This window comes from Wasmannia auropunctata, unplaced genomic scaffold (genome assembly GCF_000956235.1).
Source record: "Wasmannia auropunctata unplaced genomic scaffold, wasmannia.A_1.0 LD336035.1, whole genome shotgun sequence".
Taxonomy (NCBI): domain Eukaryota; kingdom Metazoa; phylum Arthropoda; class Insecta; order Hymenoptera; family Formicidae; genus Wasmannia; species Wasmannia auropunctata.
Genome location: NW_012026855.1, coordinates 1,058,303 through 1,072,018, shown reverse-complemented (window position 1 = coordinate 1,072,018; position 13,716 = coordinate 1,058,303). Strand labels below are relative to the sequence as shown.

Sequence of the window (13,716 nt, the reverse complement as noted above, 5' to 3'; positions counted from 1 at the left end):
TATTTTACGTTATAATGTGTAATATACAAAAAAAATTATAAAATTAGTGCTAATTATTTACACCTAATTAGATTAAATATAGTGTATATAATGCAACACAATAATTTAATTACCTGAGAAATAACTAAATATGAGATAAAAAATGATTTTTATACGCACTCAAGACGTAAACGAAAGAGATATCGAAATTATTATGTATAATATATATATATATATATATATATATATATGTATATATATATATATAATTATACATAATAATTTCGATATTACATAATTCCGTATTACCTGGTATTATGCTGATAAGATGCAATATTTTTTACAGAACCGCTCTTGCTCTACAAATTCGAATATTTGCACCATCTGATATTCAAAATCCATTATCGTATTTAGGATTCATGCGGAATGCGTGACGGCTCGACTATTACGCGGAAAATTCTTCGTCCGCGAATTAAAAGAGCATACTTAAAGAGAAAAAAGTTGTGAAACTAATAGCTCATTCTGTTGCCTCATTCATGCGCCGCATATTCTAAAGGCGAAGTACGTAAATCTCCTCAACGTCTTCGAGATTAACTTGGACCATTGGATTCGCGGAAACTTTCTCAAGTCACCTCGCGCGGGTAATGATCGGAATATCAAGGCACGCTCCATTAATTTATTAACATTGTCTTGTTCGTCGTAAACCTCGTTTTCGCGGAAACAATGCCTGTCGCGCGTAAATCGCGAGAATGGGATAAACTTCACTGAAGACTTTCGCGAGACAGCGGCGTGCGTTTAATGCGACATCAGAATGGTATCGTAAAACCGAATACGCGCCGGCAGTTACTCCCTTTGCGCATTTCACCGCTCGACATAGCTAAAACAGTATCTCATCGTGACGCAATGGGATAAACTGTACAATTGTTTCGAGCGCGCAGCGATCTGGCACAATTGGAAGATTACTTTATCCACTTCGGCGTTCCGATTTTCTTTTCGGCCTCTCTCTTTCGAGAGCGCGGCGGCGGTTTTCCGGTTTCCGGTACCGTTGGGAAATCAATAGCCACGTGCCATACGTAGAAGTTAACCGCGCGCTTGTGAGAGGTCAGCACGCAGCCTTCGCGAGGGGGCAAATGCCGGAATTTCTCCTGGCATTTTTCAAACAATTTTTACAATTATCTACTTATTAAACATGATTTTTTGGTATATTTTTTTGTGTGGAAAAAGCTGGGATTTGCTAAAAGAGCTGGGAATGCGAGAATCATTAGTTGTGCTCCTCTGCCTCTAATTTTCACATTAAAACGCACGCTCAAATTATCTGACGGCAGCAATCTCTGTAAAACAGATTTATAGTGCATCTCATTCGGTGTTTGCGAAGATACTCTTTTTCACGATAACGCTCTCGCGCAGGTTCACGTTGTAATCGTGCAGGGTAATTGTTTGCACACACGCAATGATTTTCGCGCTGCAACGCGAAAAGCCGAAAACGGATCGGCGAGACTCCGCGTCTCGTAAAAAGCGATTGTCCGATCCGTGTTTTATCATTCCGTGTCGTATCGTCGCGCGCGGTGGAACGCATATAGCGCTTCACGTCGCGCGCAGCTTTACACCTTCCTTTTTTCGGTTCCTCAATAATTATTACGCTCTGATAATCCTGTTTCTAATGCACCGTACTTTTTGCATTATTCGCCGCTGGGCCGCTAACTCCCGGCACCTGCATCGTCGTTATATGCATGCGTTGTTTATATACCGCCGGGATAGCTCCGGCTGCTCGGCGAAGAAGTCGTTTCCGAGGGCAGTTCCTCTCTCTCTTTCTCTCTCTCTCTCTCTCTCTCTCTTTCTCTTTCTCTTTCTCTCTCTCTTTCCCTCGCTTCCGGCGCTTTTTATGGGAAAAAGCTTTCTGTAGCCGCGCCTTCGCGCGCGGCGAACTGATCCCGTTTCTTTATATAATGCCCGCCCAAGTCCGACGCGCGCGACTGGCATCATTTTTCATTCGCGATGTTCCCAGGAAACTTGAAACATAAAGCGTCAGGTTGAACTTTCGATCGGCCGCCGCGGCGGCGATTCCCGCGGCAAGTGGTATAAATTCCGAATATGATTGCAGCTTACGGGACGTAAAAGACGACAACATGCGGCTGTGCTGCTCGAAGAAAGACGAGGCTGACCCGCTGCGGTCGAGACAGGAAAATGGTACGAATGATACTCACACGTTTGACGTAATCGTAAAATGGGAAATGCAAAAGCGATCTCGATGCATTTTGGAAGAATAATCTTGAACGTAAACTGAGTGAGAAAAATTCCACGTAATAAAAATACAGTAGACGCGTGCGAGAAATGTAAAGTATTAGAAATTTTTTAAATCCACATCTCTTGATTTATAATAGTTAAAACAAAATCAATATGAAACAATAGTGAATCCACTTTACATGCTTAGCAGCATTTAACAATTTGTATATTAAGTAATTAATTTGATTCCGAAAAAAATATTTTGTACGGTTCACTGAATTTGCAAAATATACATATTTCCAAAATTATTTTACATAACGTAACGATCCGAATAAACTGTATTAATTTAGATAGAATTAACTAACATTTTCTCGCGAGTTCTGATTTTTATGCGAAAATTTTATTTTTTTTCATTGTTTAAATTTCGAAGGCATTTGCACGAATTAGTGATAAATGTTGCCCGGTTCTGTATCTTGTATAACACAGGCAAATTGTACGAAGTCTTATGCACACAGCCAGCCGTTTGAAGAGACGATTAAGGTGGGCTTATATTTCCAGCCGGATTATTCTTCCAGTTAGCGTTGTTTAAGTATCACTGCTTTACAGTAGTATTAAATTACTAAGTATACATGTATATACGCGTACAATGGACGCGAGCTTGTTAAAGAGATGTCGGAGATTTCACTGTAATTATGCGCAGATCTTAGATATACGATTATTCAAAATTACATAACTTACTATTTTCTTGATATTTAAATAATACCATATAATTACATGTAATAAGGTAAGATACAAATTCATCATAATTATGGAACAGTTTTGCGTATTTTCAATAAGCCTTGTATGACAAATATAGATATATAAATATACAGGATGTTCAAAAATTCAACCGACAAACTTTCAGAGATTGTCGGGGGCATCGAACATTGTCTGCAGTAGCAGTGTAACACGACACGCTTCCGACCCTAGGTCCATTTGCAAAAAATGATCCTTTTGGTGCTCCCGACAATCTCTGAAAGTTTGTCGGTTGAATTTTCGAATACCCTGAATAGATATATTTTCGACTGATTTATATTAATACTTTAAAATAATAGTGATTTAATATAATGATATAATGATATAATGTAGTTCTTTCTGTGATCCCTTGTCGAGAAGCGGAGATTATACAATCAAGTCTTCACTCATTTATTTTCCATAAATTTCATTTAATAAATATGTAGATGTACATACTTTTTTCATTGATGTGTGTAATATTTTGAAATGTCATTTTTATATGACATAACGGCATAATGTGATTTCTTCGTGTTATGATTTCTTAATCGAGAAGCACGGGCCATACAATCGCATCTTTATTCATTATTTATTTTTTATAGGATCAACTAAGAATCCATCAACAAGGAACGATGTAGAAAAATTTGGATTTTACCAGATCGTAACGTTCGCACTTATCAGCATACCGTTGATGCTATCGGCAGGATTTACGCTCTCCTACATATTTACTGCGGGCGAGATTAAATACAGGTACGCGCGTGTGTATCTTTGCTAATTATTATTTAAACGTTCACCTACGCATACGCAGTCAAGATACATAATTCAAACGGAATTTGCGCGGAGCACGATGAGCCTCAAGCCGTGGGAGAGAATTAAGAAGGGGGAAAAAAAGCAATTATTTAAAATGCAGATGTTTGGTGCCGGAATGCGAGGATTCGGGGAACACGACGTTCGAACCGTCGTGGATCAACGCTTCCGCGCCGAAAATCGACGAGGTCATTTCCGGTTGTACGCGTTACGTGGTGCGAGATGATCGTCCGGGCGCATGCACGACAGCATCGTTCACCAACGTCACCCGCGACTGCGATTCTTGGATTTACGATCCGGACGAGCGTACGATACTCAACGAGGTAATGTAACGCTCTCGCGGTACTTTTCACCCGTCGCGATTTAGCGGCCGATACTAATTTCCTTTTTCCTTTTTCTCTCCGCTTATCTCGATGCAGTGGGGCTTTACCTGCGACGCTAATCGATGGAAACTCACGTTAGTCGGCACGATACAGAATACCGGCCAGTTCGTCGGCTTGATGTTCGCCGGATACATATCTGACAGGTGAGAGATCAGCGCAATAACCCCGGGGCATTAATTAATTAACTTCGTGCAAAATATATATTCCGCAACATTCGTCGCGCGGATGGCGATGCCGTCGGCTTTCCATTTTATTCATATCTTCATGCTGCCAAGGAAAAAACATAATTCTAAATTTTATTATATTATACATATGACCGTGGCTAATTTAATAATTAGCTTTTACGTAATAAACTTTAGGATTATATGTATATTAAATTACTCTGCTTACATTGTTGTGTGACAATGTGATATTTGTAAAGGATGACATGCACACACGACAAATTCAAGCCACGCTATTTTTCATCTCTTAATAATGCTGGAAGGTCTAAAAATTCATGATAGTTATTTTTACACTTTTTTTCTTGTGAATTACACTCGTGGATGGATAATCAGCTGTATCGCGAAATAGATTTCTTTCGTTGCACGTTTTCTTTACGTACCCGATGATAAATCGCGATCGGTTGCGAGATTAAATTCTTAATTAAAAGGATACATTTAGTTTTACGCAATGCGAGATCGTGTGTACGGATGGTCTGTAACAATGTTTCTCCAGTTCGTCGATTTCACGGATTGTCTCGATAAGAAAGCGTGACGATAGCACGCGCGCGGTATCGCGAGGAATTTGCCGTATTGCGGCACGGCAGAAATGCGCTTTGCCGGGGACAACGGGGAGGCGTACATCCGCGTTCGTTCTTTTATTTCCAGATACGGGAGACGAACCTTTTTGACGCTGGCGACGACTCTGTCTGGAATCAGTGGCTTGATACATTCCTTCTCCGTGAATTATTGGATGTTTCTCGCATTCGAATTCCTCGATGCCACCATGGCGGCTGGAATTTACAGCGCGGGATTTATTTTAGGTGCGTTAATAACGGGACAATAAATATGCCCGGGGAGAGCAAAAAATATGCGACACCTGTAAGCGTTATGTCGTTCCTGCCCTATTACGAGTGTTCGCGGGCGGCGGAGCGAATTCTCGATTCGCCGGCGCTCTTTACTCGCGTTTGGAATGCAAATACGCGGCCGACACGCGTAACGCAGATATTTTCGAGTTATTTATTCTGGATTTACCACGTGTTTATTTAGTCGTTTATTAAAATTATAGTTGCAGCTTTATGCGACACGCATTTAGATTCCTATGAAAATATATTCTGTGACAAAACATTCCCCGGGAAAATGTAAAACTAACTAGCCGTATGCGAAAGATAATGAGCTTTCACTCGGAAATTTTTCGAGATTATACTCGCGGGAAATAAATAGATAGGGAAAAAAATATTGCATTTCGCATATTGTACGTGGAACGGATCGGAAAGTTGGTGAAATACACTTTTTTTCTGAATTGATTGATTAATGTTTATCGCTAATACAGCTGTCATTGAGGTACCTTATCAAAAACGTCGATTAAAGCGATTGTAGACTATCTCAGGAGATTCGGGATTATTTTGAAGTGTAAAACAATCTCGTAGGATTTTCAAATCAATTGATGTGTCGATCACACAAATATATTATGTATTTCTCGCTTTTGTATTAGTAATTATCGATAAATTGCATATTATATAAGATATGTTTATTATAACTCCAGGTTTTTCTCACCGCGATGTAACTTACATTTGGTTAATAATTTATGCACTTGTTCGCTCTCAGGGATGGAGACGGCGGGAATGAAAAACAGAGTCTTCGCAAGCACTATCATCTGCTGCATGTTCGCCGTGGGTGAGATCTTGCTGGGATTGATCGCCAGTTGGCTAAGATCTTGGCGAACGCTTCTTAGGGTAGTGTACGGACCGGGACTGCTAGCCGTTTTCCTGCCTCTGCTCATTCCAGAATCAGTTAGGTAATCCTTTTTAATCTTAATGAACACTCGCGTATCGGCGGGACGTCATTTTCGATTGATTAGCGAGATTTTAAATCAGCGGACGTTTATCTGCAATTCATTGGATTGCGTGATCGATTCTCCTTGGATATCTATCGCGAATTCACTTAAAAGTAATTAATTGCATTAAAATGATTAAAAGATCGAGAGATTAGCTAGAATCGTTTATTATCTTAATGCAACTTTTTTTATTAAAACGATTGAAATTTATCAAGGAATCTTTATATACTGTAGAATTCTTTACATTCTTTTATCTGCGAAATGCAATATATGCACAACACAGAATGTCATTTTCCAAAGGTGGCTATTGTCAAAGGGTAAACAGGAGGAAGTGGACAAAATATATCATAAAATGGCCCGAATGAACGGCTTGCAAGTAACGGATGAAGCCCTCAATACGTTCAAGAAATTAAGCACGGCTAAAGAAGAAGACGTACGTCATTTATCTCTTTTTTTTCTCGCAAACGTCTGACATTGAAAATGTCTCAAATTTGCCTACTGCTATCCGAAATACAATAATCGTTCGTAACTTTGAGTACAGTCAGCAACTTTTACTTCTGTAAACGCCAATGTAATACAGTAGATTTGCATATGATCCCCGCGGCTACGAGATTCATACGATCTTACAGAAAAGTGAGCTGGTGATGTCGGACGAGAGGAAACCGATCGTGCAAGTTCTACATAGCTCAGTGATACTCATTCGGCTGCTGATCTGCTCGTTCTGCTGGCTCACGAACACGTTCGTTTATTACGGACTGTCGTTGAATTCCGTGGCGTTCGCCGGGGATAAGTACATCAATTTCGTGCTCGTCGCGGTGGTCGAGATACCGGCGTATTGCCTCGCCTGGGTGCTGACCGATCACATTGGCCGTAAACCAACGCTCTCCGGCTCGTTCCTGCTGAGCGGGGCGTTCTGCCTCGCAATCCAGTTCATACCGGCAGGTAAAGAGATAAAAAAAAGGATAGAGGTTCCTCAGACAGGGAGGATGGATCCTCGTTTCGTGGATCGCTTATGAAAAGCCGTTGAATCGAGTTTACGCTGGAGAAATTTTTGCAAAGAGAGAATTTCGGAAGTATTTTTTGAAACATTAATGCACCGACGATGTGCATCTCGTTGTACCGTGTACTCCTTTCATCATCGAGCTATTTAAATGCTTATCCCATTCATTTTCGAACAAAAGGGGATAGACGTAACACGGAAAAGTAAGGAAAAAAAATATTTTGAAACAACGCCATTTTTTCACGTTAATGCTATACGTATACTCTCGTGTCATCGTGAATGAATATATAAATAAGTATATAAATGTCGGTGTCGCGTTTTTCAAAGAACTTGATATTTTCATCATGGTTTTGCTCCTCTCTATTGCTTTTAGGATTACGTCTTATCGACATGCGAGAAACGAAAGGCGCGCGTTTCTGGCTGTTACTTAACACTGCAAAATTTTCTCCCTTTTTTTTTCCTTTTCCTGTGATTCCCGTACTCGCGCGTGTCCTCGTCGGAAACGTGAAGTTTAATCGCGCGAAAATATAATATAAGCTGCGAATGTGAGACGCCGCGTTGCATATTACGTGTGTAATCCGGATCTGAGGGCAAAAAGCGCGTTGAGGCGACGCTATACGTGCCGGCGTCGTTCGGCTTAGTCGCGACCGTGTTGTTCATGTAATTATGTCGGTTATAATGGGGCCGCTATACTGCACGCGGCGCGATCCCGGTGATTTATCGCCGCTCTGTTCCAGGCGCCTGGAGTTTCGGGCCTTTACTTTTATACATGGCCGGGAAGCTGTGTATCACCATGGCGTTCGCCACCGTCTACGTCTACACGGCGGAGCTGTTCCCGACGACGCTCAGGCATTCCCTCCTTGGAATTTGCAGCATGACCGGCCGCGTCGGGTCAATCTTATCGCCGCAGACGCCCCTTCTGGTGAGTCAACAGACATCGCGGTTGCGATAAACAGATGCCCTTACTCGAATTCTCGCGCGTTTCCCGAATTGCGCGTCAAATTTCGACAACGCTGCGTAAGCTGCGAACATCAGATTTGCGAATTTATCGACATTTCTCTGTAATTTTAGATCTTATTCCATGAAATTTTTACCCCTACAGATAATATTTTATTCGAAAATATCATTTATGTCTAGGTATTCCCGTTTTTAAACTTGATAAATGTGCACATGATTTTTATAAATGACATTAGTTATATTTCATGATATTTTACTTCGAGCGAAAAATATTCTGCAATGGCATATTTGCAGTCTCTCTTGCATGAACTTTTGTCAGTTACCGTTGTGAAAAAATTCATCGTATAAACTACACTGTCTCGAACATTTCGCTAATTACGTGTAATTCTTATTTACGTTCAGGCGCAAATAATGCCTTCACTGCCGCTCATCCTGTTCGGGTCCATGGGCATGATCGCGGGCGGCCTGTCTCTGATTTTCCCGGAAACTTTAGGGACGAAACTTCCGGACACCGTGTGGGAGGCGGAGAGGATCGGCAAGTCAAACGCGACTCGCGAAATTTTGGATCCTACCACGCCAAGCCAGGGGAGGAGCGACGCAGAAAGCTAGGACGCGTTTAAATCTTTCTCTTTCTCACTCGCTCCCTCTCCGTGCGAGAAATGGTGATAGCTTTTAAAAGTTCACTGCAGGGGACGGTGGGTGAGAGAGAGATGCACCCGAGATGCGCCCGGTGACGCCCGACAGAGATAAGGGGGTGCCTTCACGAGACTCGACGTCTAAAATACGCGGGGCGCACAATTGATGCGGGGAGAGGATGCGGGGCGAGATCCCGCCGTGCCCGCCGCACCAACGAGCGCGACGCACGCTCGCAGATTTTATCTGTCGGCGATTTGAATAAGCACGGCATATTCCACCCCGTAACTGTTTACCCTCCGCCACCGCCGTCGCTGCGCCCGTCGTCATTTGTCTTACTCCCCCGCGTTTATCCGCTCGCTTGCGCGCGCGCGGAGAAGAGAAGGATTATAATATCTTCCGGTCTTGGTGTTCCCACGGTATCTCGAAATCTTCCGAAATCTCCTCGACGTGCATGAGCGTGCAATTCGCGCGGTGTTAAGTGGAAATAGATCGGATCTCTCCTGGTGTCCGTCGCGTATTGTATATCAGTACGAATCACGCGTTACTTCTCGCTTCGCGGATCGCGATACTCGCGTGGCGTTAACCTTTGTAGGATGGAAAGTCACTACAGTGCCTAAACAGTGTCATATTTTGAGAGAGGCAAGGAATGCAAAGAATTATAATAAATCTTACTCAGGGAAAAACTGTAAAATTTAAAAAATATATTCTCATCCCATCGTATGAAGATTAATATATCATTCTTAAAATCTCGGTTCATCCAATTCTCTGACGGAGGTCGCAGCACGTAGAACGAATGATAAAGATGTGTGAAGAGAAATATGTAAATGCAAATATCACCTTCTATACGTTTTCGCGCCGTAATTTGCTTCGAATAGCGATACGCGGACGATTTGCTCACAGCGTGGACCATGATCACGCATCTGTAAACGTTCGAAATACCCGAATAAATATCTACTATACCTATGTATGTTATATTATATAGCATAATTTGACCGTTCAGTACACGATAAGAGTTCTTATTTTTATTCTGAGCTCTTGGTATTTTTATCCTGTAATTCACTGACATGACGTAAATCATATATCCTTTGTTGATTCGCGTTGTGGTAATTTAATTTTAATTATACTGGTGAGATGAGCGTGCGTTACGTGTTACGTGTGTCTTACGTGTGTTTCAGCCATTCTTATAAACTTTACTGCGATTTCTTATACGCACATACGGAAATGGCGTATCTAACGAAAACGTAAAGTATTACCGAGAGCAGAAATTTCTTTATCAAAAAATTTTGTTATTTTTTTATAAAGAAAAAGAAAGTAAACAGTATTCATTCTCGAGATGTTAGACACACCATTGTATCAAAGTATTAAATAATCTAAGTATTACATATTTTTTAAAAGAATGCTATCACATTTAGTATGAGCATGAAAAGTAATGTATTGTATCTTATTGTATAAAACTTGTATAAAACATTGCTAGAAAAAAAAAGAATATTTTGAATGAATTGCCGAACGATTTTGCTGAATGATGTAATATGCGCATAAATGTCAAGGAACAAATAGATTATTCTTTATATGAAATTGCATCAATTTTATTGCCATATGCTGTTTATAAGGTACGCCTTATGTTTCGACTACTTATTCTACAGGGATATGCAGTTTCAGATTATAACCTGGTAAGTTTGACATTTTAATATTAAAAAACATGCTTGACGTTTTTTTTTAATCTTCCTTTCTAAAGAGCTGCGTGAAAAGTATAATCGAATAAACGGAGAATTTCTGTTTTCTCTCTTCTTTGTTTATACATATATTGTATACAAATGTAAAAATTTTTCGGCGAGATTATTTTGCAGATTTATTTGATAATTGAACATTTAAAATGTTAATGATTTTTCCATAGAGCCACTATAATATCTGCAATGTAATTATCGGATATACGTTACAATTCTCATATTACGAACATGAGAATACGGACTAATCTATCCAAGTAACGATATTAGCCGCTACGTTTGCTTACCCCGTCACAATTACCGGAGATCACACCGGATCCAATCGGTTCGCTTTGCATTCCACTGGCTTGAGAAATCGGCCATGTTTACGATTCGCCCGACCCACATAGAGCCGGGCTCCTCGGATTCACAGCCGGCGCTCTATAAATCCAGGGATGCGCGTCTGTGTGTCGGACGGATCTTTAGCGCCGCGTATCATGCATGTGCACTTATGTGTACAACCTTTATCCTAGATTAACTACACCACGCTTAGCCCGGTTTCGATCCGCCGTGTATATGTAGGTATATGTGCTTCACCGAGCGCACGCGGGGACCTCCTATTTCGTTTATGCGAAAAAGATGCCGTTATTATAAATCAGATGGTGGAGATATCACGATCAAGTAATACCGCGATAATGTAAAAAAAGAAGAAAAGAAACAAAACATCTTATCGATAATTGACGCTTTACCGCAATTAGCAATATTTTACCGCGTAAACCGACAAGAGCAAAGTCCCTGTCGGTTGACGACGTTATTAGCGAACTTCTATCCTCTTTGCATCTTCATGCATTTTCATCGTTAAGCATTTGCATTTGACCGAGATAATCACGCCGCTCTTAATTTATGAATGGAAAATCGCGTAAGTGTAATCAATGCCCGTTTTGAAGGCGGCAATTGAGAATCTCTTCCTCTGACATGTTTCTTCTCTCAGAAGAGAACAGATACTCTCGCGAGACGGAGGACATTTTATTCTTGCATGCTTTAATTTTCGTTGCCTTAATTTTTTGTTTTGTTACAGCGAATAATCTGCGGAACACGTATAAAGAGCAAAGGGTAAGTGCGTGCGTGCGTTAACACGGGCAACCGAAATGGAAACAATTTTGTAGCTCGCGCCGCGTCTATCGCAGCCCACTTTTTTTTCCGAGAGAGATCTCACGAGTGCGCATTGTTACGTTGTTAATATCAGGCGACCAGCTGGCGGAAAAGCGCAATTTTTGTTCAGCGGGTAGCCGCGTTTAATGGAAACGGCGCAGAATTTTTTTCGCTGAGCCTTTAACGACAAACAATTGCGCCGTCACCTGTCAAACACATGCCACGCACTGCGAGTGCGAACGATTGAACCGATATTACGTAAGAGTTATATCGCATTAACAAAAAGAAATTGCCGCGCGATATATTGTTTCATTAACGTTACCGAGACTTTAATGGAACAATGTACGCCGCGCGTGAAAATTTCTCTCATATTTAATACAAGCATATAAATATATAAAATTATTTAATATGTACGTATTTAACATTTTATAAACTATTTTATAATTAATATTAGTTTAATACGATTAAAGTAATTGATTTAATTTTTTATAACATAAAAAAATAAAATTCGATTTACTAACAATAAGTGTAAAATACTTCAAGCGCATGCGATGTATTTTTTAACACTGTTGAGTTTTTAATAAATTACAGTCACAAACATGATTTTAAATTCATTGAAATAATGTAGACGCGTGCACAGTTAATAAATTGTTTTTCTTTCACTCATCAATACTCATATTAATCATAAATTTACATAGTATTGATCTATTCAACGTACAAATTGTCAAAACGTGTTATATAGCTGCTCATTACAGCAATACTCTTTACTCGAATTTGTGTCAGCGCTGGTTGTAAAACCAGCGCTGACACAAATTCGAGAGGGACGCGTGTTAGGATTTTTTTCCATCTTTTGAAGAAAAATTGTTATAAAAATAGATATAATTGATCAAGTTTGCGTGTGTTTTACGCAAGTGGATTTAATTTACCTTTGTAATGAAAGGCTGATCAGAGAGTCCTCGAAATCGTTACTCGTATTTCAAAATGTTACGAAATATCACGAAAAGGCTTGAGCCAGTCTGTAAATGAAAGTGAAAGAGGATGCTTGACAACATAAAACGACATGTTATATTAAAATGCTACATAGACAAAACAATACTGCAGTTTTCCTTCGAATGTGGCAATGCATATAGATGACAGCGCGCCACTGTCCGAAGGACACCTTAATAAAAATACCTCCGTAACCGATACCTCACTCGGAATAGATTGCGAAATGCAAACTGGGCCGTAAAAGAATTCCGATCGAGCGAATGCATCGACCGAATCGGCCGGGGCTTGCGGAGTGGATTAGAACTGTCGGGGGTTGAAATCGAAGCTGTCACTGCACACGTACTATACAAAGCTATCGATGCATTTTTATTCAAAATCGACGGTAATCCTGTCGCTGTATGCATATTGATTATCGTTCCCTGAATGAAAAGGTGCAAGCAGCACGATCAATCTCTTTTCCTATATATCACGTTACCGAAGCTAGACTCTATTGAATGGCTAATATATCAATAACTCCTTGCATTTGCTCTTACATAATACTGTTAACACGCCCGATTGAATCTCGCGAGGCGAAAAGTTGTAAATAAAAAAAATTCGAATAAAAAGAACGCGACGTTAGAGAGGTTAATTGACTTTTCGAATAAAAATGCGAGGTTGATGCAGGAGTTGTAAATTGAAAAAAAAGGAGAGAGAGAGAGAGAGAGAGAGAGAGAGAGAGAGAGAGATAAAATGATTCTGGTGAGACTTTTTCAAGCTAAAAAATATCAAGGAAATCGAAAGCGTGCGTCATTGCGAATAATTAAAGAAGAAAAAAAGAACAAATATCGTTACGACGGGTTGCACGAGGCGTTGCGATTCTCCGTACTGACGTAACGTATCGAGAATTTTGCATGTGACCGATAATTATGCTGCAACGGTGGTTTATCGTCGGCGGCGTTCGATCACGTTGCCGCGACATGATCTCCCGACGGATCCCGGCCGGGCCGGTTGCGTGATTATATCGCGCAATTGCAATCCGCGCGCAGAGAGGAAGAATTCCGGTCGAGCGCTCGTACTAAGGGAACTCACGGCCGCTCTCTCCCGA

General features: G+C 40.6%; 1 protein-coding gene and 1 long non-coding RNA gene across 10 annotated transcripts in view; one reads left to right on the top strand and one right to left on the bottom strand.

Moving 5' to 3' along the window:
- Positions 1 to 10,365, top strand: part of LOC105452255 (solute carrier family 22 member 21-like) — a 25,432-nt gene extending 15,067 nt beyond the window's left edge. For all 8 annotated transcript variants that reach the window (XM_011693214.1, XM_011693218.1, XM_011693212.1 and 5 more), the window contains 10 exons: positions 2,081 to 2,166; positions 3,576 to 3,723; positions 3,884 to 4,103; positions 4,200 to 4,306; positions 5,030 to 5,184; positions 5,969 to 6,158; positions 6,498 to 6,630; positions 6,827 to 7,139; positions 7,935 to 8,119; positions 8,557 to 10,365. In XM_011693214.1, coding sequence (XP_011691516.1) covers positions 2,106 to 2,166; positions 3,576 to 3,723; positions 3,884 to 4,103; positions 4,200 to 4,306; positions 5,030 to 5,184; positions 5,969 to 6,158; positions 6,498 to 6,630; positions 6,827 to 7,139; positions 7,935 to 8,119; positions 8,557 to 8,763 — 1,719 coding nt within the window. In that variant the 5' untranslated portion in view covers positions 2,081 to 2,105 and the 3' untranslated portion in view covers positions 8,764 to 10,365. The remainder of the gene's footprint in view (positions 1 to 2,080; positions 2,167 to 3,575; positions 3,724 to 3,883; positions 4,104 to 4,199; positions 4,307 to 5,029; positions 5,185 to 5,968; positions 6,159 to 6,497; positions 6,631 to 6,826; positions 7,140 to 7,934; positions 8,120 to 8,556) is intronic.
- LOC105452254 lies at positions 4,313 to 6,021 on the bottom strand. 2 transcript variants are annotated; one of them, XR_974712.1, is made up of 4 exons: positions 5,933 to 6,021; positions 5,045 to 5,154; positions 4,554 to 4,649; positions 4,313 to 4,430 (listed from the first exon to the last, which is right to left on the bottom strand). It is a non-coding gene; the product is annotated as an uncharacterized LOC105452254 (long non-coding RNA). The 2 variants fall into 2 exon arrangements; XR_974711.1 differs by lacking the exon at positions 4,554 to 4,649.
- Positions 10,366 to 13,716: the final 3,351 nt, after the last annotated feature.